The following is a 25,401-nucleotide window of genomic DNA, read 5'->3' on the forward strand; positions in this document are numbered from 1 at the left end:
CTGTCAGCAGCAGTTTAAAGTGAGCCAAGTAAGAATGCTCTACTAAGCTGTTCTTCTGTCGCACAGAAAGCCTATATGAATCAAATGTCAATTCATTCTAAGCAAATAGTTTGCAGAGAATGTGCTAGCCTACAGAAGTTGCTGCTTCTAGTTTTTGAAATAAGTACTGGTGGACGTGGACGTGGTACTTAGCAACATTTAAAAGAAGATACTTAAAAATTTTTTGGTTTGCTCATCTGGCTAGAAGTTTAATACTGGCCTCTCTTTAACAGTTTTTGTTACTTTTAAAGAGATGATACTTTTTCATAGATTCATGCCAAGTGCTGCTGTTATAGTGGGTAATAGAAAAAGACCAAAAGACAGTGCATTTTCATTTCTTAGGAATTATTTTAATTCCTGGCTTGCTGATGTCCTTTAAGGATGGTATGTCATTTTTAAGAAAAAGAGGAAGAAAGTCATATTTGCACAGTATTTTACAAATTTGGTTTAAAAAATCATATTCATTTAAATATATCTTGTGTGTTCAGAAATAATTTTTGTCCCTAAATATTGATTTGCTTCCTACTTTTGCTGAAAAGATAAAAAGAAAAATGTAAGATATTTTGCCTCTCAAGCTGCTTATGAGTATTACTTTTGAGGATAAACTATACGTTCCAAGCTGAGAGTGGGACATGAATGTAATTGATAAAGTACTGTTCAGGGTTAGAAAAATAACAGGAGTATCATGTTGTCACGGGTTGAAATTGGCAACTCCTTGCTGCAGAGAAAGGGATTCCTAGATTTTGAAGAATGAAATATTTAGGGGCGCCTGGGTGACTCAGTTGGTTAGGCGACTGCCTTCAGCTCAGGTCATGATCCTGGAGTCCTGAGATCAAGTTCCACATTGGGTTCCCTGCTCAGCAGGGATTCTGCTTCTCCCTCTGACCTCTCTCCTTTCATATTCTTTCTCTCTCAAATAAATCAATAAATCTTTGAAGAATGAAATATTTAGGAAAAGTCAGCAACACCTAACCCATTACATTTTTTATTTAAAAAGACTCAACAGTAATATCCAAGCAGAAATATGGGGTTCTAAGTCTAGATTTAAATGCCTCCTTCCTCCTAGGTCAGGGATAGCTTGATAGTAAACCTTGGTTAGGAGCGAGCCACTGTTGATAGCTTTGACCTGGGCTTTTCTTGGCTTGGCTCGAACTAGAAATCCTCCCATTTTACAAGTCAGCAGATCACCGGGGTCACTTCTGCTAAACATCACGGAGGAGGTGGGCTCCCATCCACACGAGAGGTTGTGAAGAAAATGTAAAACAGAAATGCATGGACTCGATCGCCCCAGCCTTTTTCAGTCTGCTTTCCAAAATGTCATTGGCACGGATTCTGTTCCTTTTTTTCCCCCTGTGTCAGGATGGGGGAAAAAGTGAGTATTTGCATGTGTGTTATTGGATCATTTTCTGTTCTAACTAGCTTCCAGAGGGAGCAGAAGTAAATGGGTTATGTTTAATCTACCGTCTTTAATTGGCGGTCCACTTTCTACTTAGGAAAATTTGAGCAAGGAACATGTTTTCTCTCTAGGATGAAGGGGGAGGTAGACCGTCCTCAATAATAGCACATACCCTCGTTGTCAGGAGACACTTGAGTTCTCTTGCCATAAAAAGACTTACTTTGTGGCAGTAGCTTTAGTAGCATTCATTTTGGTATTTTGTTCACTATTTTCTCTCAGATGCCTTTTGTTCATTTATTTTCTTGTCTGATTATTTCCTGCAGGGGTCTTGCTAATCCATTTTATTCTGCACGTGTGTTTAATTTGACAGAATGGAGGTGGGTCATAGAAATGGAAGGACTGGAAGGGTATTCTGAAAATGTTTTACTGTTTTTTATTTTTTAAAAGATTTTATTTATTTATCAGAGAGAGAGAGGGGGAGAGAGCGAGCACAGGCAGACAGAGTGGCAGGCAGAGGCAGAGGGAGAAGCAGGCTCCCTGCCGAGCAAGGAGCCCGATGTGAGACTCCATCCCAGGACGCTGGGATTATGACCTGAACCGACGGCAGCTGCTTAACCAACTGAGCCACCTAGGCGTCCCTACTGTTTTTTAAAATAGGTGTGATTCACTTCTTATTCATGTGATTTCGGTCATTATGTGTTATATAAAATGTGTGGTTTTGTTCACCAAACATTTGCAGACCAAGCATTGGGGATCCTGTTGGGGACTAGTCGGTCCCCTCATCCCTGGTCGGATCCTGGGTAGCAGAGGGCAAAGGCTGCCTTCCTGGGTTCAGGCTGGATTTCATACTTCTTTCTAATAGTCAGAATCTGTTCTGGGTGTGGTGACTTGGGGAAGTATCCAATGTTAACATTTCTATAAAGCTCCCCCCTCCCCCGCAAAGATTGATTGATTGATTTTAGAGAGGGGGGTGAGAGGAGCCGAAGGAGAGGGAGAGAATCTCCAGCAGAATCCCTTCTGAGGGAGGAGCTCAGAGCGGAGCTTGATCTCACGACCCTGAGATCAGGACCTGAGCCAAAATCAGGAGTCAGACACTTAACCAACTAAGCCACTGAAGTGCCCCTCTATAAAGCTTTTCAATTTGTGGAATATTATCTCATTTTCCCCAGGGAAGTTGATGGAGGGAGGGTGAGCTGTTACAAAGCTCTACGTTGGTAGAGTAGTTCTCAAATTTAAAGTTAAAATTTGCTTCATTTCATTGTTTTGAAATCTGGGTATATCTTGCAATGTATGTCAAAAGAAACTTAGGTTACTGTCTTCCCCCTGCCTTGCCAAAGTCTTTCATAGTTCTGTAGAAATGATGATAATATTTAACGTTTGTAGAGTAAGCTCACAGTGTTGATGACCAGTAGGATGGGCTTCAACAAGATAGGATATGGGAGGTCATTCATTGTGTTAGGGTGTGATTGGGGGCATACATGCATACATTAATTCTTTTTTTTTTTTTTTTTTTTTTTTTTTTTTTTTAAAGATTTTATTTATTTATTTCAGAGAGAGATCACAAGTACCAGAAAGGCAGCAGGTCCCCTGAGGAGAGATGCGGGGCTCGATCCCAGGACCCTGAGATCATGACCTGAGCCGAAGGCAGCGGCTTAACCCACTGAGCCACCCAGGCGTCCCCGTGCATACATTAATTCTTTATTCATGTACCCAAAGCAGTCCGGGAGAAGACAGTTGGCCTTTACTGATCCGTTCTATGAATGGAATCATTAGAATGCCAGGAAGTGATTTACAGTGAAAGGTAACTGCCAGGAAGAATGAAATGTGTACAGTGATTGGTTGACTCATTCTTTTCTTCATAGTAAAGTCCTTGAATGATGCCAGGTGATAATCCTAAGATATCTTTGTGAGCATGAAATTCAGAGCAAGGGGTATTATTCATCACATAGTAACTGGTGTCTTCAACTCACTTGCAGCTTGGTCCAAAGACACTGTTGGTGGGTGAGTACATTTGCCAGGGTCAAGAATAATTATGCTTTTAGGCCAGGTATCCTTCTTCTGAGTGATAGTGATAAAATCTCACTTTTTCTTATTCCTACTCCTCCCCCTCCAAGAAGCCCATTGAGGTCTGTATACAGGGATTACTCACAATCGTGCACGCACGCACACACACGCACGCGTGCACACACACTCTTTCCTTTCTCCCCCATTCCTCCCTCCCTAACATTTTAGGCATGCATTCTTGGGTCTCCTCCAGTCAGAACATTCACCCCTCATAGGTGCTGGTTTTACTTAGCTTTACTTTTACTGAGATACCCATCTCTAAGTTCTATTGGACACTGTACCATGAACCTCAGTATTTCTAGTTGGGTGTGTTAGTCACCTGATAAATTTAGGATGGGAGTTCATGTTGAGAAGAATGATTGGCCTGAAACTTAGTTGCCAGATAAAAATATTGTTTCTGTTGGAGAAAATTTTGATTTTCAAATAGATGTCACATGTCACTTTGCATTTTAGGGAAGAAATAATACAGGACAACTTGGGGTTGACCATCTGGGTATTCGAATACATAGTGCAGAGAGGCACTGTAAAAGAAGTTTCCAGTTTATGAATAGTTATCTGTACATGCCGTACCTCAGCAAATGATTTATTTGTAAAGTATGCTTTCCTATAGAGACAATGCACAAATGATTCCTTTTCCAGGTCGATTTGTCAAAGTCCATACCTTATGTTTTTTACCTGAATTCTGGGTGCTAAATCTTGGAGCAGGCTGCTAAAGACAGAATTTCTACCTCCCTTTCTTAACTCAGGCCAAAATTTTAAACCTCTTCCCCAACCCCCCCCACCCCCAGATTATTATTTCTTGGTGTTCTTCTCCATTAGACTTTCTTGTTCTTACTTCCATGATGATATTACTCTTTTGCAGTGTAATTCAAAAAAAGTGATGTTTCCTGCGTACTTTTTCTCCTTCTAGAATCTCAATTCCTAATTCCTCAAAGGTAGCAGATTTCTCAGCTCTTTAAGGAGAGGATCAGTGATTTGAGTGAATGACTTCAATGTGTGAATGATTGATTACCTGTACTGCCTTCTAAGAGATATTTGCATTTTAAAAGAAAGCTCTTCTCTCTAAAGAATCCTAAGTGGTAACATTTCACTACTGAAGCCAAGGCCTGAGGAAAAATTAAGGAGTTTGTGTGGGCGCCCAAAGGCTGAATTTGCAGTGTCTTTGGGTCGGGTTGACTAAGGTAGCCTTTTGGGGAAGCATCCCTTAGAGCTGCTGGTCACCCAAACACTTCCCGGCTTTCTTGCTTCTGAATCCCTATGTTTCTCTCTGATAATATCACAGTTTTTCTCCTTATGTAGTTGAGTTGATTTATATGTATGTGTATTTTAAATCAGGCCGAGTCTTGAAGATTCACCCAGCTTCCCTCCTCCCCACTTGGTGAACAAAGACCTTGTTGTCACTTTTTCTTTGGTTTTACTTTAGTTTGTTAGTCACCCATCAGGAATGAAAAACTTTTTTAATGCAAAAAAATGTCAAGCTGAATGGAGACACTGTTGCCTCAGATCAATGTTTAAAAACTGTGCTATCTCAAAATGAAACGCATTTTCTTTCTCACATTGCCCAGAAGTTGCTTGTCATTGAATTCAAGAATCAGAAATTCAGGTGGTGTGAGGTATAAGGAAATTTTTGTTGCCAAGAGACTCAAGACTCTCTTTCTGCATCAAATCCCGTTTCTCTGTTTCACAGCTGTCATGAAGTCAGTATTTAAGTGATTAAGATTATTCTGCATTACAACTTGACTTCCACTTTGGTCTGTTGTTTAAAAAAAGAAAAAATACCTTAAGCACTCCCAGCCAGAGAGGTAAGAATAATTTCCTTGCGCCAGGTCTGTGATAACATTGGATCACATACGGTCTAGGGTCAGATGGCTATCTTGTGTTTTTCCAGCTGGTGATCTTTTTATTTCAAATGTAGTTTCAGGTATAGTTGTCATTAAAGATGGTAAGGTAAATTGTTTATTAACAGGCTCTGTGAACCAGTCCTTTTTTAAAGGGTTTGAAGTGAAAACTTGAACAATCAATGCAGTATGCTGTGGGGCCTGGCTTTTGTGTCTGAGCCTTTGAAAGGGAGGAAAGCGGATTATGGTGCTGTGGATGTTGGGATAGATTGAAAGCTAGTGGACTTGGGATATGAGGCAGACCGTCTCACTCTGGGAGAGGGAATCTGTTTGCTGACCTTTGTATTATATTGTCTCTTGGTCAGAATCCCTGGTCGAGCTTTTTACAAAGAGGAATACAGAGAATTTTTAGGGCAGTGAAATTACTCTGGATGGTACTGTAATGGCAGATACACGTCACTATACATTTGTCCATTGAATGCACAGCACCATGAGTGAGCCCTGTTGTTAACCACAGACTTGGGCAATAATGACTGTGTGTCAGTGGAGGTTCATCAGTCGTAACATAGGTACCTGGAAGGGGGGGGATGTCGACAATGGGAGAGGAAACACAGGTGTGGGGCTAGGCAATATGTGGGAACTCTCTGTAAGTTCTCCTTTCTGTGAACCTAAAACTGTTGTAAGAAATAAAATCCAAGACAAAAATTAAGAAGACTACACATGCCCAGGTGTCCCCTTTGAAGATGCTGATTCGGTGGTTTGGATGCCAGGCTTGAATCTGTGCAGCCAGAGTTCAGAACTGCTTGGAAAGGCTGGAACATCCTGTCGGCCAGGCAGTCTGGGCAGAGCACCTGCTCCTCAGGGAGAGGGGCAAGTCATAGATCAGCTCCTTGTTGAAATATTATTATGGCTGGCCAGGTAGTTTCTTCATCTAGTGGTAGGACAGGGAGTAGAGTAGAGACCCACCACTGACACCGCAGGAGGTCTTGAGTGTCTGTTTGGGTCCACTTGACAGCCTTACCTCACTGATTCGTGGCTGAATTTGTCCAGTTAGAATTTGCTTTGAACTATGCTCTGTATCCAGTAAGGGCTTGAAAAGCATTAGCTGCAGTTGTTATGTTTTAAAACGCTGATTGTTTTTTTTAGAATCCTACTATTTTTCTTGAATTCTTGATGCAAATACTAAAATCCCGTGCCATGGATAAATTCCTGGTAATATTTTTATATTTTATCGGTTAAATTAGAAATTTAGAAGGCCCATAAGTTGCACAGATACCACTTATATAGTCACAATGACTTTGTTGTTTAGAGAACTTCCTTAGACTCCAAGCTTCAGTTAGTACCTTTAGAAGTAAGAAAAAAACCCACAAAATTTGAAGACAATAATATACTTTGTCTTGAAATTTTGAATAAACCAATCCCTAGTGTCCCAGGCCGTCTTATTGGAAAGTCAGAAGAGAGACATTGTCTATAAACAGTTAGATTAAAAAAAAGAGCTCAAAGATAAATTCCTTTACTGTACCACCAAAATAAACCAGAACTGTGGGAATAGAAATATAGTTGGATTTTGCATAGGAGATATTGCAGGCTATCTGACTGCCAGTCACTTAGAGCAAATGGAGGTTGGGGTGATTCTTCCTCATACACTACAATACTATTTCATTAAACTTTTATTACAAAAGGAAGGCATTTAAGGGACCATGTTTTATGAACAGCTGAGTGACTGACAGATGTTATAACTGACAGGGGTGTCTATTATTTTCATCTAGTTAAAGCCAAAAAATAAGTAAAATCCCTTGTGTGGAATCTGTGTGCATATTAACATTTCATCAACAAATAGAGTTTGTGTAACAAGCTTCAAGATCCAGGGCTCTGGGGCTTTGGTGAGGTTTTCTGCATCCCCATTTTGGGCCATGGCTCTGGGATCCACCTTTGGGCCCTGCCCCCCACCCCCCAGCCAGCATGCTGGTCAGAGGAGCGGGCCTGCTCTGCATTGTGGAGATGGAGATCCTCCCAGGGGGTGCTCCCTGGTCAGTGAGCAATTCTTGCGTCCTGAAAGCTGATGACAGCCTCTGGTTGCCAGAGATATAAACTGCAATCACCTTAGAGATACAGAAGGTGATTGTGAATGAGGGATTAAAGGTTCAGTGCTTTATCTTTTAAGGCTGAAAATTAAGCATTTATTTGCTTTGGGAGGAAAAAAGGCCATGTCCATAGAGTCGAGTTTGTGGTTGATGGTGTGTTTTGTTGGTTTGTTTTTTGTTTATAATATTGGTAGCAGGATTTTGTTATTTTGCTGTTTACCATACATTGTATAGATGAAACCTATTTTTCTATCTCATTTGTAATCTAAACTTACCTGGTCGCTTAAGAGATGAATCGTGTGCTCAGTTAAGAATTCTGAAACATGGGGGCGCCTGGGTGGCTCAGGAGGTTAAGCCTCTGCCTTTGGCTCAGGTCATGATCTCAGGGTCCTGGGATCAAGCCCCACATCGGGTTCTCTGCTTACCGGGGAGCCTGCTTCTCCCTTTTCTCTGCCTGCCTCTCTGCCTACTTGTGATCTGTCAAATAAATAAATAAAATATTTAAAAAAAAAAAGAAAGAAAAAAAATTCTGAAACATGGGCGCCTGGGTGGCTCAGTTGGTTGAGAGCCTGCTTTTAGCTCAGGTCATGATCCTGGAGTCCCAGGATCCAGTCCCGCACTGGGCTCCCTGCTCAGCAGGGAGTCTGCTTCTCCCTCTGACCCTCTCCCCTCTCATTCTCTCTCTCTCTTTAGTAAATAAATAAAATCTTAAAAAAAGAAAAAAGATTTCTGAAACATGCTCATGTGCTCACTCTCTCTTTAGAAAAAAAATTTAAAAAGGCTGCTACTAAAACAAAAACAAATACTAGACCAGAAAAGACGTCATGATACCCTCAAGTAACTACATCCTGCAATAATTTTAAAGGAAACCCTGCATAGCTAGAACATGGAGGCTCACCTTTTTATTTCTAGCATCTGAAACTACATTATTTTATATTGTTCATGTCCACATCGTGCAGAATTTGCTCCGTGTTTATCCTAATCCCCTGAATCCTGTGTAATGGTAAAGAAATAGAGATTTTGTAAAGACCTCTAAGAGGTTTTTTTTTCCCTTTCTCTTTGTAGCCTTCTCTTGAAGGAATACTATATAAGAAAAGTTTCTTATACTTTATGGCGATTTATTAAAAAAAACCCTATGTGCTACAAAATCTTGTTAATGCACGTTTATCTGTCTGTGGGTGTGTGTGTGTGTTTAGTTTCCCTGTTCACTAATGAAAAGGTTTGGAAACTTTTTCATTCTTACCAAAATAAGAAAGATACATATGTGTGTGTATATACATGTATATGTGTGTGTATATACATGTATGTGTGTATATTTGCACACATTTTATATATACATACATAATGTATTATATATAATATACACACATCTTTTTGAGTAGTTGGAGAAACTTTTTCAAACTTAATTCTTATGAATAATCAGGGAAACTTAAAAATCTTTCTTTACTGTAAATGGCTCATTTATTTCTGGAATTACATTTTCAACACACACACACACACACACAAAATAATCGCATATGGTGTCTTCCTTTTTGTTGGGGTTTGAATGGACTTTGGGACAGAGGTGTATCGACAGCTCACTCAGACTGGTAGGAAAAGAATGGTCTGGAAAATGATGGCCTTACACTATTGGAGACCCCCTCTTTCCTCTTCTGTATGGTTTTCTTTGAGTTCCTCCACTGACATGACAATGTATCAGTTGTTGTGTTTGCTCTTTGCATACCTTTCTTTCCTTGGCCTTTCATATTTGCATAGTGTAGTTAGAGCGAGCGCAGAATACATAGCTCAAGGGCTGTCATGTATGGATCGCATTGTGCGCTTCCCAGCACCGGGGCCTCAGCGCACAATAACGACAGTGTGGAGGGGCCTACACGGAGACTGCGATGGCGCTTTACACAGCGCCAGTGGTGTGTGGCGCCCGCTGCAATCTGCCGCCTAAGCAGTTGCACAAATTCCTCCAAGTCGAGAGGTCTCCAGAAATGTCATGTTTTGGCCTCAGTAGCGAATGCCACAAATAACAGCACAGGCTCGGGGGACCTTGCTCAGCTTCTCGGATTCCAGCCTGCCTTTCTTTAGCTGGGTCTGCCGTGGATTGCTTTGTTTTATTTTGTTTTCAAGTCCCCAGAAGTTAGGTTTCCCACCCTTGAATAACATATTTCAAACCCATCTAAATTGTCTTGTTCTTTTTTCTCTTTGGGAGAGCTCTCATATATTCTGAAGTTTTTTAGAGATGAAGAAAAATCTGATAACCTGGCAAGTAGATGAAAGGGCTTTTTTTTGTTGTTTAATTTTTTAGCCCATTGATTTTTATATTGCTGGTCCATGCTATAGGGGGTTAGGGAGAGGCAGATAGGGGAAAAGAGACTGTAAAGCTTGTTGGTGTTTAATATAGAAAGATTTCTCTTGAAAGTGTTCTTGGCAAGTATTATTAACCATTTTATGATGTGGGAGCACCTGAGTAGCTCAATTGGTTAGGTGCTCACTGGGTCCTGGGATCCAGCCCCTGTCCAGGTCAAGCTCCCTGTTCAGCGGGGAGCCTGTTTCTCCCTCTCTGTCTCCAGTTCCTCCTGCTTGTGCTCTCTCTCTCTTTGTCAAATAAAAAATAAAGTCTTAAAAAAAAAAACAAAAAACAGTCGTATGGTATTGTTTAACTTGGTGCTACATTATTAGATTTGCACTTGACACAGATTATAGTCTGTAAAGATTCTAGTGTAAGATACAAAGCAGAGGTGTCCTTGCAGATAGCAAGAGGAAATAACAGTGAAGTTGATGTCTTAGTGAACGAATGTAGTATCTATAAAACCTCACTGTCCCCTGCTGTATGAAGGTGGGGCATGTCCGGCTCTTAAGAGGAAGAGGCAGATTCCCTCTTCTGCTTTTGTCCTTCCTCTAGTTCTCAAGAAGTATTTGGAAATGTTCTAATTACTAAAAAAGAGTTTAAGTGCCATGTAGAATTATGAAGATAAAATGTAGGTCTGTGGCGGTTCTTCTACCAGAATGTAGTTGGCAGTGTGTGTTTGGTTTAGTTCCTTGAGTGTTTATGGGTGGTAGTCCATGAGCTAGATCCAGGAGATTGTGTAAGCCTGCTAGCCAGAGGCTTGAATTCTAGTCTCAGCTCTCCCAGGTTTTTGGCTGGCATCGTGGCACCGAGCCATTCCATCCAGCGGATATATTTTGGCCTCCTAGTGAGCTGGTTACTCAATGAAATGCTGCCCTAAGAGATGTTAAAGTAAGACATACTTTGCTTAAAGAATTCGGTCTCCAAATGTAGTATGAAAAGGAGTAGAATATAAGAATAAGTACCATAGATGTGCAATAAAGTGCTTGAAAGAGAAGGATGAATATCAGGAGACTGGAATAGATTTCATAGGGAAGGAGAATTTGGAGATTTGTCTGAAGGTAGAGTTTCAATAGTTTGAAATATATCAAGGAAAAAAAAAGAAACTTAGAGTATATCTTGTTCAGTCCACAATCTTCTTTATCCGGCGTAATACCCCCAAAGTGCTGTGACAGCTAGTAGTACTGTATCTTAGGTGCAGATAGTAAAACAAAATCTCTATGTTTTGTTTGGTTAGCAAATGCATATCTGTAGTCCTTCCCTGCAATAGAATCCAAATTATTGTTTATTAAAGGAAAAAGTCAAAACAATGGTAATAGGAGAAAATTGCCAGGGTGCCTGGGTGGCTCAGTGGGTTGAGTGTCTGCTTTCAGCTCAGGTCATGATTTCGGGGTCCTGGGGTTGAGCCCTGCATCATGTAATTGCCCTGTGTCCCTGTGTCAGTCTCCTCACTCAGCAGGGAGTCTGCTTCTCCCACTCTCTCCCCCTTCCCTGTCCCCATTTCTTTCTCTCTCTCTCTCAGATAAATAAATAAAATCTTAAAAAAAAAAAAAGAGAAAATTGCCTTCCTGGATTGAAATATAGAGTACTAATGTTTATGGATATCACAAATAAAAATTCAGGTCTTCAAAAGAAATTCAGGAAATCAGTCTGAGAAGTGGGTTAAACTCTCTGTAACCTCAGTTTTCTCATTTGTGAAACGAGATTGGATGAAATAAGTGTGAAAGTTCTTTAATCATATTTAAAATCAGTTATTTTTAGAGCAACTCAGAAGGGTCCTGTGATTTCAGCTGCCTTTTAATGAATCCATATAAAGTGTCAAATATTTTATTAAGCACTTTAAATACACCTCATTTAATTATCACCATTATACAAGGAGTATTTGTACTTTAGAGAGAAGAAACTGAGGCATGGTATAAAGCTAAGTAACTTGCCTCTGCTTACATACCCTGTTAAAAAGTAGGGCTCTCAATTCAGTTCCAGGTCACAGCATTTTGCTGCAATATCTTTCCTAGTATAGTTGAGAATCCGTGATTGTTCTTACAGGTGTGGTACACACAAGAATCTGGAGGGGATGGGGGCTCCTGGGTGGCTCATTTGGTTAAGTGACTGCCTTCATCTCAGGTCATGATCCCGCTTCAGGCTCCCTGCTCAGCGAAGAGCCTACTTCTCCCTCTCCCTCTGCCTGCTGCTCTGCCCACTGGTGCTCTCTAGCTCTCTGTCAAATAAATAAATAAAATCTTAAAAAAAAAAAGAATCAGGAGGGGAGAAGGAACAATTTCTACTGGCATACCCCCCACATCTTTCTATATTACAACTATAAGTTGAGTGTTGGTTCCCCTCCCCTGAATGATGAGAATTAGCCTTTGCAGAGTGTGTTGTGAACAGAGTGAAGGCAAAGAGAAGTTGGGAGCCATGGGGTTCATATTGCTGACAGAGCACATGCAGGCAAGTTTGATTAGCAGATGAGTTCTTATTGTTTCATGTTATTACATTTTGTATATAGTATTTAATATGGGATAATCGGGTATATTTTCTTTATAAGAGAAGAAGAGAAAAAAATTTATAATTTTTGAGTTAGTGTCCAAAAGCAGATCGGTTTCAGGTGGCTTAAGAGTAACTTCTCTGGGTATTTTGTTATAATTTACTTTGGTCAATCCTTATTGCTTAGCTTATGTTTCTTTCCCTCTTGGCTTGATGGCTTTGCTGTATTATTTTTAAAAATGTCAAAACCTTTTTGAATGTTAGTGAGTCAGAATAATAAACAGTGGAAGAAAGTGATTGTAGAGTACTAGATTTCATTTTATGTGGCTAGATACCCATATAGTTTCCTTGAGAGTTTTAAGCCTTTATGTCTTTAAAAAAAAATTTTTTTTTAAGATTTTATTATTTTTAGAGAGAGTGCTTCTGTGCACATCGGCGGGGCAGTACAGAAAGAGAGGAAGGAGAGAGACAGAATTTACAGCAGACTCCTTGCTGAGTGTGGAGCCGGATGTGGGGCTTGATCTTGTGACCTTGTGATTAAGACCTGAGCAGAAATCTACTCACATGCTTAACTGACTGAGCCACCCAGGCGTTCCCATTACATCTTTTAATATTGCCTTTCACGTGTTTTCTGTACTGTTTTCAATTAGAGGTTTTTAAAAAAAATTTTTTTTTAAGATTTTATTTTTAATTAACCTCTCCATCCAACTCGGGGCTTAAAGTTACAACCCTGAGATCACGCGTCCCATTCTCCATTGACTGAGCCGGACAGGTATCCCTTCAGTTAGAATGAGGAGGTCTACATAGGTTTCCTTAGAATTCTGTCCTCCATGTCTGAAATTCTTTCATATTTTTCTTCTTTCTTTGCTGCATTCTGGGTAGCTTTTTTTTTTTTTTCTTAAAGATTTCATTTATTTATTTGACAGACAGAGATCGCAAGCAGGTAGAGAGGCAGGCAGAGAGAGAGAAAGAGAGGAGGAAGCAGGCTCCCCGCTGAGCAGAGAGCCTGATGTGGGACTCGAGCCCAGGACCCTGAGATCATGACCTGAGCCGAAAGCAGAGGCTTAATGCTCTGAGCCACCCAGGCGCCCTCTGGGTAGCTTTTTAAGATCCATCATCCGGGTCACTGGTTTTCTGTCTGTGTCAAACTCTGCCCATTTGGATTACAACTGATTGTTAACATGTTTTAGTTATAGATATTCTATTTGGTTCTTTTCAGAATCTGATTTTTCATAGTTATTTATTGATATTATATAATATTCATTTATTTCTTTAAACAGGTGAAAGTGTTCTGTACTTGAGAATTCCATTATCTATAGTCTCTGAAGATCTAATTCTGATCTTGTAATCTCAGTAGTAGTGATGGGTTTCCTTGTGCATGCTTTGATTATTTTGGTTATATTTCTTGGGATTTTATATTTGGGAATCATTTGCTTCAGCCCAGACAGCTGGATACATCCAATTCCGAATCAGTTTAAACCAAATTCTTTTTTTTTGAGATTTTTGAATCAAAAAGATAATGAGTAAACTCTCTGTGTGTGTGCATGCACACGTGTTTAATAAATCATATTAATAGTAATAAGAAATGTTAACGCCAGTCTCCAAAACTGCTTGGTGGGCCAGATAATGGTAATTTTTTTTCTCCTTCATTTCTTGAGAAATGGTTTGTAGAACAGTAATTCTGATGTAGAGTAAGTTAGTAAGCAGTGTATTAAAATAAGATAGTGCTTTATTTAGCCAAATAATTTTGGGAAACGTCAGGTAAACAAGTTTTTTTCATCATAGAGCTTCTCAGGATATCTTGCATGCAAAACAGGAAGTTCGATGCATAACAGTTAAGCAGAATTTTTCTATGTCCCACTCTTACTTTCCTTTTGGGGGATGGGAGATATACATGGAACATCTCATGGGACTAGTGGGACCAGTGGAACATGCTTGCTGCTGGAAGTCTGCCTCCTGATACCCTTTGCTTCTGCTTTCTCTCTATCTTTACCTCTGTGTTTATACCACTCATCTTGTATTTAAACTTGCTGAGGGAAGATGTGATTGTATGTGATAATCTTTATCCTAGAGTAAGATATTGTCTTTGAGTAGAGCTATTGTATGAAGCTGTATCATAGGTCCTTGGTTAGTATTCTTTGGACCAGTTGGACCAGGTCTCTAGTTATTTCTAGAGAGGTAGATTCATAGGACTTTGTTTTCCCTTGGGGAACTTCCTTTTTATTTTGTCATTTGACAGTAAATTTTCCAGGACCATCTATGTCTTATTTATCATTGTTTTCACGATGTCTTAACAAGGGAACTAAAACACATTAGTTGTTGGATCAGTCTGTGTGGAGCCTTTCACCTTGGCAAGCTCTGGCAGTCTTCTGAGAGTGGAACAGTATACCTGGCAGGCATTGTGTATGACTTGTCCATTATGGATGGGTCATTTTTCTCCCTCTTACTTTATTCTCCAGTATCTTTTGTAGAGAAATTGGCTCCATCAGACTCTATAAACATCCAAAGTGAAAAAGTAGTTCTTTCGAATATGTTCTTTCTCTGCCTTGTGATGGAAGTAATTTCCTTTCAGATTATTTCAGATGCCACAGTCTTGGTGAAGCTGTGGTTTTTCTCCAACCCCGTTACTCATCACTTGGTATTTGTATCTTTCAGTACCTGCCCCACGGTATTTCTGCATTTTTATCTTCCAGCCAGACTTTGAGTGCATGGAGGGTGGAGAGGTTGAATGGAAGCTTCAGTAATATCTGTGTGCAGTTAAGATCTAATCAAGCATTTCACATTCCAGTTTCCTGGAGAAGGGGAGGAGAGAATAGCAGAGAAGCAGTCTGAGCCTCTAGAAGGTACTTTGGCATTTGTTGCATGTGGACTAATGAAAGAACAGTTGCCAACAGGATTCAGCTGGCCGAGTAGGGCACTTGATTTGGCACGGTGAATGTACTGTCTCACTGGGAAAATTTGGCCCTCACAGTGAGCTGTAAGATACTTGTGATTTCCTTTTACAGTTACAGAGACTCAGTGGCTTGCCTATCGTCACGCTTGTGTAGTAACAGTAAAGTGCCTACAGGCTGTTGAATGAGCAGGGGACTGGGTCTGACTCCACCCCCTGTGCGGCTGCCTCTGGGCTGCCCAGCACACCACCGACCAGTTGTGGTGCTGAGCTTTGTGCATGTTTCCCCCTTAGTCCTTCAGGGGAATCCGTGAGAGCATGTTTCTATTTTTGAAACTGAAACCAGTGAGAAAGTATGATTTACTAATAAAGTTTCACTCTGATCCTGTGTTGGAATATGTTTTCTCTTTGGACTGAGGTAGATGTATTTTCATAGACATTTATTATCTGAAATATCCTTTTTACCCTAATTTCAAGTTGTGTTACCATAAAATAGTATGACTTTCCTTTTGATTCCGTGACATTTCTTCATGATATCTACAGCTAACTGGTTTCAGTAGTTTGCTCATTTGAAAGTAGTTGTCACATAGAGCAAGACATTTTTAGAAATGATAAGTTTGGGAACTTTATCTGATTGAAGTTCAACTTCTTATATTAGCTTCTGCTGAGTTTTTAGTGTCTTTCTAAATAAGACGTTGATCTCTGTTTTATAGTAGATAAAATGTTCCCTGCGAGTCCTTTGTATCTCGTAAATGCATGGGGGATGATGTCCAAGTAGATAGGTGTGGTCTAAGCTGTAGCTGACTGCTGTCTTTGCCATCTCAGATAAGGAAGGTTCCTAACTACAAAGTGGATGCTGAAATTGTAGCTAAGGTCAGTCACTAGAAGCCTGAAGAGGTGAAATATCATCTAATTAAAAATAAGTATGTTACATATAGTATACTACATAGTTGAATCAGTAAGCATTTTTTGACCAGCTGTTATGATGGACAGCTTTCTGGTCACTGGGCATTCAGAAGTGAACAATGTTGTTGAAATTCATGTCTGAGAATTCACTAATTCTATCTTAAATTATTGATTATCTCTAAAATATTCTTTGAGGTGCCTGGGTAGTCAGTTAAATGTCCTGCTCTTGATTTCCACTCAGGTCATGACCTCAGGGTCACAAGATTGAGCCCTGTGTCGGGCTCCATGCTGAACGTGGAGCCTGCTTAAGATTCTCTCTCTGCACCCCTTCTCTGCCCATGTATGTGCACATTCTCGCTTTAAAAAAAAGAAATTCTTTTATTTGCAACCATATCTCTTCATATCTATTCCAGGTTCCTATAAAAAGACCATAGTTTTTACTGTATGTTTAAGAAAGCCAGCCATCATGCTTTGAGTTCCCTTCTCCTCATAAAATTAATTTAAGATACCTCTAAGCTCAGAATTTTAATTATATAGGTTAATAATTGCATGCAGATCAAATAATGAAATTGAGAGCCTTTCACTGTAAAAGCTTAAGCCAAAAATCTCATATAAGTGAAATCAGTCACTTTTCATGTTATAGAGCTCACCAGCTTCTAATAATAAGAGCCAATATTGATTAAGCCCGGTATGCCACCCACACTGTTCTAAGCTCCTTGGATGTCTTATAGCTCACTTAGCACTCACTGCTCCCATGGTGCCTTCTGTTGCTCCATTTCACAGATGTGCAAATTAAGGCAAGTAGAAGTAAAGTGGCTTTTCCTTGGCCACATAATTTGTAAGTGGTCAAGGTACAGTGCTTACTATGCTGAAATAATTTGTCTTTTTATCCTTCTTCCCTCTACTGTTTGGTATAATTCTATTCTTCTTTTTTTTTTTTTTTCCCCTAAGAAACATTATTATAAAAGGTACGGTAATGAAAGTTCCAGATTATCCTTTGCATGTCTTTCAGACATGAGTTTTCCACCTCTACTTCCACGAAGCCTAGGAAGAAAAAGCTAGAGAGAAACCAGCCCTTGAATTGAGTTTCTCTGAAACTGCCTTTTGCAGTCCCTTATCAGAGTTGTACTTATTTGACATTAAATGTCCTTCATATCTTACTGCCTTGTTTAAGATACATCTGTGAAAGACATTTATTTCCACACAGTGGATGAATGAATGAGTATCCATTTTGAGAGTGTAAGGGCATTCATCTTGAGGATGAAAATGTCTGAGGGCGGGTTCGGTTTTCACTTGAGGTCCAATAGCTGCTTATATCATTGCGGGGTAAGGGGAGGCCTGTGTCTGAGACCTCACAGTTGGGCCTGCCCAGGGATATGCATCTTAATTGGGAATGTCACTGCTTTATGTTTTGTCACCGATTAGACAATGAACTTTTCTTCTGTGGCTGTTAAAGTCTTTTATATCTCTGTGGATAGCAGTTTCTTAAAGCATTTTTTTTTTAAAGATTTTCTCTATTTATTTGAGAGAGAGAGAGTGCAAGAGAGAGATGGTGGGAGGGGGAGAAGCAGGCTCAGAGAGCCTGAGGTGGGGCTTGATCCCAGGACCCCAGGACCTGAGTTAAAGACACACGCTTAATTGACTGAGCCACCCAGGGAGCCCCAACAAAACAAAACAAAATACAGCAAACTATTTAAGGCAAAAGTTTGTTACATCCTTGGAGGCAACTGATTTTATTCTCCCAGTTCTGTTAGTATCTTAAAGTTTTGTCTTGAAGACTGAATGTCTTATCATTATCAAGAGAAAGCCTAACTTGAATTGAAAACAATTTTATTTCTGTTCTACCAATATCATGGAACAGAAATCAAACCTAAGTACTGATGGGATAAATGATGTTAAGATACAGTGAAGAGTAGGGTCAGATAATTTTCCTGGGGGAATGCCTTGTAGAGAGGACATAAGCCACCTTAAGGAATTGAGAGGGGCAGTTTGGACATATTTCTGTACTATTTAAAAATTAAATGAACTCCTAGCACCTTACTTTTTGAGTCCTTTTTATATTTTTGTGGAGTAGAAAGTAAAGCATAGAGCATTAGATCATGTTTTCATTCTAGAATTTATGCTTTGTATATATGGTGGGGAGAGCGAGGATTCTAAAGTGAAAAAGTTGTTCGTCGCTCTTTTGTATTATAAAAGATTGGGAAACATTTTATATTACACTAAATATTATCTGATGTGAATTCCTTCATTTATAGTATTCATGGAATCTTCAGTGCTTGAAAAGTAAAGATACCTTTTCTTTTCCCTCAGAAACGTGCTAAGGGACAAGTGTTATTTGACAAAGTGTGTGAACATCTCAATCTTCTGGAGAAGGACTACTTTGGACTTCTATTTCAGGAAAGCCCTGAGCAAAAAGTAAGTGAAATGATTCACGTTTATTTGTATCTTCTTAGAAAAATGTTGTATTTTTTTTATGCAGTATAAAATTTTGCGTTAAAATTTATGACATTTTATATCCATTTTAGAAATTTGGTAAATATAAAAAACCCATGCAAAGAGAATCACCTATTGCCCTTGTGTGTATGTTTTTCCACTAATACTGTAAGCAGAGAGAATGGAATGTCTTATTCGGTGTTAATTATTAGAGACTGAAAGAACTGATTTAAAAATTTTTATGTTGGATTTTTAGCTCTTGAATTTCACTTGTATGGTAGAAATTAAGCATGCCTGAAAAGCAGGGAAGGAAGCAAATGGGAAGGAATGTCAAGAGTATTGGACGCTTGGGAGAGAGCGTTTGCCTTGCTGTACAGATTGTGGTGGCTGTGTGGGGTAAACGCATTCTCTGCCCTGTTGGGTTACTGAGAGGCAAAAAAGGAGGTGAGGTAGATTCAGGTAGTAGATTCGAGCGGTTCGGACCCCTTGTAACTCTGCCTGACATCAAGAGTGTTGAGATTGTTCTGCTCCAGGAATTTCCCAACAGGATCAGACTGCTGTAATGCTTGATGCTGACCATTAGCATTCCAGGGAGTGTCAGGGCCTCTCAGTTTTGTATGTAATTTTAAGGAGAGAACGATTACGGTCAACTATTTTACCAGAACTATTAAAGAAAGAACTTTTAATCCAGTCTGGCAGTTAACTAACCTGCAGCCTTCTGTCTTAGTCGACTAGTCTGGGCATTTCTAACGTAGTACCATAGACTCAGTGTTTTATCAACAATGCTGGAAGGCTGGGACGTCCAAGATCAAGATATGCACAGGTTCAGTGTCTGGTGATGGCCCACTTTCTGGTTCATAAGGGCATGCCTTCTGTGTCCTCACAAGTGGAAGGGATGGGGACCTCTCTTGAGCCTCTTTTATAAGGGGACTACTTACTCTTCCTGTTCACGAGGCCTCCACCTTCGTGACCTCATCACCTCCCAAGGGCCCCACCTCCAAATATTGTCACACTGGACGTTAGGTTTCAACTACAAAGGGTATGGACGGCCTCACACATCCATTCAGTCTCTAGCACTTTCTTTCTTCCTTGTTAAGAAAGGACTGTTTCCTCTTTTACTTGACTTTAAGTAATGGGATATAACTGGGGGAGAAGATACTGAGTGTAGGGCTACACTCAGTGTAGGACTGAGTGTAGGATAAAGTTTTCATCCTGTTGCACCCTAGAGTGAAGCCCTTTTAGCTCTATTAGACTGAGGTTGTGGAGAGACTCACTGAGATCGGGCTGAGATAGTTACTTTCTTGTATCTAACATTTTTGTCACAGTCAATAGAACAAAATAGCGAGTTGAGGAACATAGGCGGTGAAGTTTATTTGCCCACATGCTGTCATTGTTTATGTGTCCTGGTAATGAAATACAGGGAATTAAGGGTGATAATTACATATAAATCAAGTTTTCTCAATTTGTTTAGTCTTAAAGCTTTACTACTTAATTGGTGGTTTAATTCCACATTTAAACAAAAGACAATTAAATTGCATGCCTGCTGCAGAATAGTATTCAAGTATTCTTATTAGAATTCCGTTTAGAATACTTTTCTCAGAAGTAGTAACATATTAGGTATTTGACTAAATAAACTAGGTGCTCCTTTTAGACATGAAATGAAAAGGTGGTTCTTGATAATATTTCTAATCCTCTGCCCTTCTGCTGGTCCTCAAAACTATCAAAGAGGAAGTGATGGGAATTTGCCCATCATTATCCACTTTTTCCTGAGATTACATATGGGGAGAGTCATAAGAGCATTTAAACTTTGTGAAAGAGAGAAACCATCTAGCATATTGTAAAATATGAGAAGAACACATATTGTTAGTAGAAACAGGATATGCTACATAAAGACATCTGGTATTTCTGCAACCCTAGATTTACATGTGAAAGAGTGGTATTTAGATAGTAGGATTCACTAGTTTTTATTTTTATAACTTCCAACATATGTGTCTAGTCCATGTCTTTGACCTGAATCTCAGACTCTTTTTAACTTCCTATTGGACACTGCACTCAGTTGTCTCAGAGCAAACTGGCATCTTCCCCTTAAACTTCATCTGTCCCCTGAAGAGTGGATATTGGTCACTTCCACTCTTTCCACTGCTTGTCAGTCAGAGAGGTCTGTATTTTCTATCCGATAACATACCTTGCATAGTTTTCTTGGTCCTCAGTTTTGGCTTTGGTTTAGACCCCTGTCCTCTCTTGCTGTGACGATTTTGTTACCTTCTATGGGGGTGAATGGTCTGGTCCCTGGCCCCTAGGATCACACTTCACACTGTTGCTACACAGAGTTCTCAGGAGTGCATATGGGATCTTGGCACTCCCTGGTTTAGCACCATTGAATGGATCCAATCTGACCCAATCAGTATGACTGACAAAGCCCTACTTTGTTTGTTTCATTTCTCATTAACCTCCCACATACATACACTGCACACCAAAGTTCTCTCCTAACAAGAGCCCTGTTGGTCTGTACCATATCTGCTTGAACATACTGTTCTTTACATTTGGAACATCCTTTATTTGAATGCCTACTTTAGATTTAAGAACACTACTCCAGGGGATTCCCCTTGACCACTTTCTATTACCATTTCTCCTGTTCCCCACTTGAGGAGAATTGACCACTTCTTCCATCTGCTATTTAGACATTTAGCACAAATCTCATTTGTGTCACCCTTTCTTCCCAGTACTCTCAGAACTTCTTCCCATTACTCTAGGAACTCCACACCCTTTTATTTTTATAGCCTCAGTCTTTCTAGACATTAACAAATATTTATTAAATACTGCCTTTGTGCCATCTTATACGCTTTAGGATGACCACTAGCAAAAATATAAAATAAGAAATGTTAGCAAGGATATGAAGAAACTGGGACCCTCGTGCATTGGTAGTGGGAATGTTAAATCATGTAGTTATTGCAGAAAACAGTATAGAGGTCACTCAAAAAATTAAAAATAGAACTATATGATCCAGGAATCCTGTTTCTGGGTATATGCCCAAATGAACTGAAAGCAGGATCTTGAAGAGAGATTTGCAGACTCATGTTCATTGCAGCATTACTCACAATAGCTGAGAGGTGGAAGCAAGCCAGTGTCCACCAATGAATGAATTGGATAAACAATATGTGGTAGATACAAAATGTGGTGAGTGGAATATTATCAAGCCTTAAAGAAGGAGATCCTGTCACATGCTATAACATGGATGAATCTATAGGACATTATGTGAAACAAGCCAGTCACAAAAAGATGACAAGCACTGTGATTCCGTTTATATGAGATATCCATAGTCAAGCTCGTGGAAGCTGAAAGTAGAACGGTGTTTGCCAGGGACTAGGGCAGGGGGGGAAATGGAGAGCTGTTGTTCCATGGGTATAGAGTTTCAGCTGTGCAAGGTGAAGTTTCAGAATCTGTTGCACATCAATGTGAGTATAGTTAGTATTGCTGAACTATATACTAAAAATTAGTGAAGATGGTAAACTCTAGGTTAAAAATATTCCCTGTATGCAGGGTGCCTGGGTGGCTAAGTGAGTTAAAGCCTCTGCCTTCGGCTCAGGTCGTGATCCCAGAATTCTGGGATCAAGCCCAGCATTGGGCTCTCTGCTCAGCAGGGAGCCTGCTTCCTCCTGTCTCTCTGCCTACTCTCTCTCTGTCAAATAAATGAAATCTTTAAAAAATAAATAAATAAAAAAATAAATTCCCTGCATGCAAACCAGCGTATTACTGTGAATCCAGCAGTAAATAGTTAAGACAAAGACTGTCTTCGCAGATGTCCCCACTATGTTCCAGCTGAGGAGACTGTGAAGAAAAAGCTATATGGTTATCAAAATTTGGTTACTGCTCTATAGGAAACAGTATTAATGGTGAGGACAGCTAAGAGTGAATGCTGCTTGAGGAAGGAGAGACCTAAAGTGGGTGGGCTTGAGCTATTGGGGGGTGGGATGAGAGGGGGTTAAACAGCACTGCTCACCAAAAGGAGGACATGGCCTCAGTTGAAGTTGTGGTAGCAAAAGACAAGTAACGAATTTCTTTTTAAGATTTATTTATTTATTTGAGAGAGAGAGAGACAGTGAGCAGAGGGAGACAAGCAGACTCCCTGAAGAGTGGGGAGCCTAACATGGGGCTTGATCCCAGGACCCTGAGATCATGGCCTGAGCCCAAACCAAGAGTCAGATGCTTCATCAACTGCCACCCAGATCACCCTAGTCAGATAACGAATTTAAGAGAGATTGAGGAAGGAGGTAAAAGCAATCTGCTGACATAACACCAGAGGAGGCCTAGATTTTTGGATGAATGGAGATCTCATTTAGTGAGTTGGGGAGGGCCTAGTTAGGGGGATGGTAGGGTATATCATGAATGTCATTTCAAGACATGTTTACTTTAGGTCAGATAACAACTTTTAGAAGAATAAGTAAATTTTATATATATTTTAAAGAATGAGTGCTAATATTGCCTGGGTGGCTCAGTCAAGTAAGCATCGACTCTTAATTTTGACTCAGGTCATGGTCTCAGGGTTGTGACATTGAGCCCTACATCAGACTCTGTGCTGGGTGTGGAGCCTACTTAAGATTCTCTCTCTTCCTCTCCCTCTCTCTCTGTGTCTCCCCCCGCCTCCTTTTTTTTTTAAAAGTGACTTCTGGCATGGAAGAAATTCTCATGGTGGAACTCCAGAGTTCAGTGTGGTGGTTTTATTTCTGGACAGGAATATCCTATTTATATTGAGGCTCCAAGTTAGGCATACTTATTTATAACTTTATCTTAGAATTAGAAAGTGACATAAAAAATATTCCGAATGGGGGTCAGGGTGGCTCATTTAGTTAAACATCTGACTCCTGTCTCAGCTCAGGTCTTGATCTCAGGGTTGTGAATTTGTGAGCTCCATGTCTAAACAAAAGAAACATGACTATTAATAGCCGATCGTTTTGGGATTCTCACAATGCTGCAAGCAAGGTTCTATGACTTCACACATCTTGTCTCCTACAGCCCTAAAAAGTTGATATTGTTAAGCACACTTTGAGCTGAGGCTTAGAACAGTTAAATAATTCACCCAAGGCCACCGAGGCAGTAAAAATTGAAAGTAAGATTCAAAACCAGGTAAACTAAGAAGGAAAAAAAAAAAAACCATAATCGTCCTTAATTTTGTCAGTTAAAGGCATAAAAATGGGTACACTATTTTATAGCTATCCTGACTGGAAAAATGGAAGAATGTCGTCTTGCTTTAGAGGGATTTTTCATCTTATGAAATCCTAAAAACATCCTGCAAGATTTCATATATGGGTTGATGGAAAGTATTACGTGTTGTGTTCCCGATATGAGTTTTTCCAGTTGATATTTTTGTAATAGTATCAATAAATCTAAGGGACATCTTGACTTACCAGTACTGATTGTGAGATTCCATGCCAGTGCTTCTCTAAAGCAACATCCCCTTCCCCCCCTTTTTAGACTTATTTATTTTTTGAAGAAAGGAAGAGCGAGGTTCAGGAGGTTGTGCAGGAGGGGCAGAGGGAGAGGGAATCCCAAGCAGACTCCAAGCTCAGTGCAGAGCCTGATATGGGGCTCCATCTCATGACCGTGAGATCATGACCTGAGCTAAAACCAAGAGTCAAATGCTTAATGGACTGTACCACTGAGGCGCCCCAAGGACTTTTTCCTTCTTGTCAGAATTAGCTGTGGGACAAATTTCCAACTAGGAATCCTATTTTTCTGCTATCCAGTCTTTCTTACTGTTAACTCCACCCAGGCACCCATACATGTACCCACCCACCCCACCACTTAGGCTCACTGGCTATGCCATGATTCCATTCTTCCCAGTTTAAAAATAGTCGTATCGCTATTTATATATGGGATACTGAAGGGCGTTATGTTATGGGCTGTGTTAAGTAGGTGGGATATAACCTTATCCCTCACACATTTGGAGACAGAAAATAGATAAAACTTTTTGGTCAGTTTCTTAGTCCATTTGGGTTACTATAACAAAATATCAGACTGGGTGGCTTATCAAAACAAATCATTCACATTTCTGAAGGCTAGAAGTTCAAGATCAGGGTGCCAGCATATTTGGTATCTGGTGAGGATCTACTTCCGGATTTACAGTCCCTGTCTTCTTGCTGTGTCCTCACATGGTGGAAAGGATAAAGGAGTTCTATGGAGTGGCTTTTATAAGGGGTGCTAATCTTGATCATGAGGGCTCCACTCTCATGATCGAGTTATCCCCAAAGGCGCCACCTCTTAACACCATCACATTGGACATTAGGATTTCAGCATAGAAATTTTAGGGGGACACAAACCTGACCATGACAGTCAGGCTAATATTATCTGAGTACATAGGTTTCTAGTAATCTCAGTTCAATGACACAATTTAATATTCCCTGTCCTCAATATCAGCTGGACATTTGTTAATGACTAGCTAGGGGACACTTGCAAGTTTTATTAGCTTGAACAAGGGTCTGAAAATTTTATATTATTGTATATTGGCAAATCTACGAATTTTAGAAGTGATATTAGCAGGTTAGAAATAACATTCTGTCCTAGAAATTGAGAATTTTGACCAATATACTGGATGGGGGCAGAAAAGGGACATTCTGCCCGGAAGAAAAGGAGTAGCTCCAGTGTGAACAAGGACAGTGTGCACGAGAAATTTCTGGCTGTTTGACGGGACTGCAGGGTGCGGTAGCCCCTGAGTCTCTGTACAGGAGGGATCTGGAGCAACTGGCAAGTTGGAAGGAGGAGCTGGGTACTTGTCTTGAAGCTGTGTTTCCTCAGCAAGCACAGTGTTTATTTAAAAAAAATTTTTTTTGAAGATTTTATTTATTTATTTGACAGAAAGTAGGAGAGCACAAGCAGGGGGACTGTCAGAATGAGAAGGAGAAGCAGGCTCCCTGAGCCTGATGTAGGACTTG

At 40.0% G+C, this 25,401-nt stretch overlaps 1 protein-coding gene across 19 annotated transcripts in view; it reads left to right on the forward strand.

Annotated features, from left to right (window-relative positions):
- EPB41L2 (erythrocyte membrane protein band 4.1 like 2) overlaps window positions 1-25,401 on the forward strand; it is a 211,294-nt gene that overhangs the window by 112,300 nt on the left and 73,593 nt on the right. For all 19 annotated transcript variants that reach the window (XR_006602351.1, XM_013063725.2, XM_045066366.1 and 16 more), the window contains exon 4: window positions 18,350-18,454. Coding sequence is in view for 18 of the 19 variants with exons in the window: in XM_013063725.2 (XP_012919179.1) it covers window positions 18,350-18,454 (105 nt within the window). In the remaining variant the exon portion in view is untranslated. The remainder of the gene's footprint in view (window positions 1-18,349; window positions 18,455-25,401) is intronic.

The sequence above is a fragment of the Mustela putorius genome, unplaced genomic scaffold, assembly GCF_011764305.1.
Source record: "Mustela putorius furo isolate JIRA1106 unplaced genomic scaffold, ASM1176430v1.1 tig00003863_pilon_pilon_pilon, whole genome shotgun sequence".
NCBI classification, from domain to species: Eukaryota; Metazoa; Chordata; class Mammalia; order Carnivora; family Mustelidae; genus Mustela; species Mustela putorius.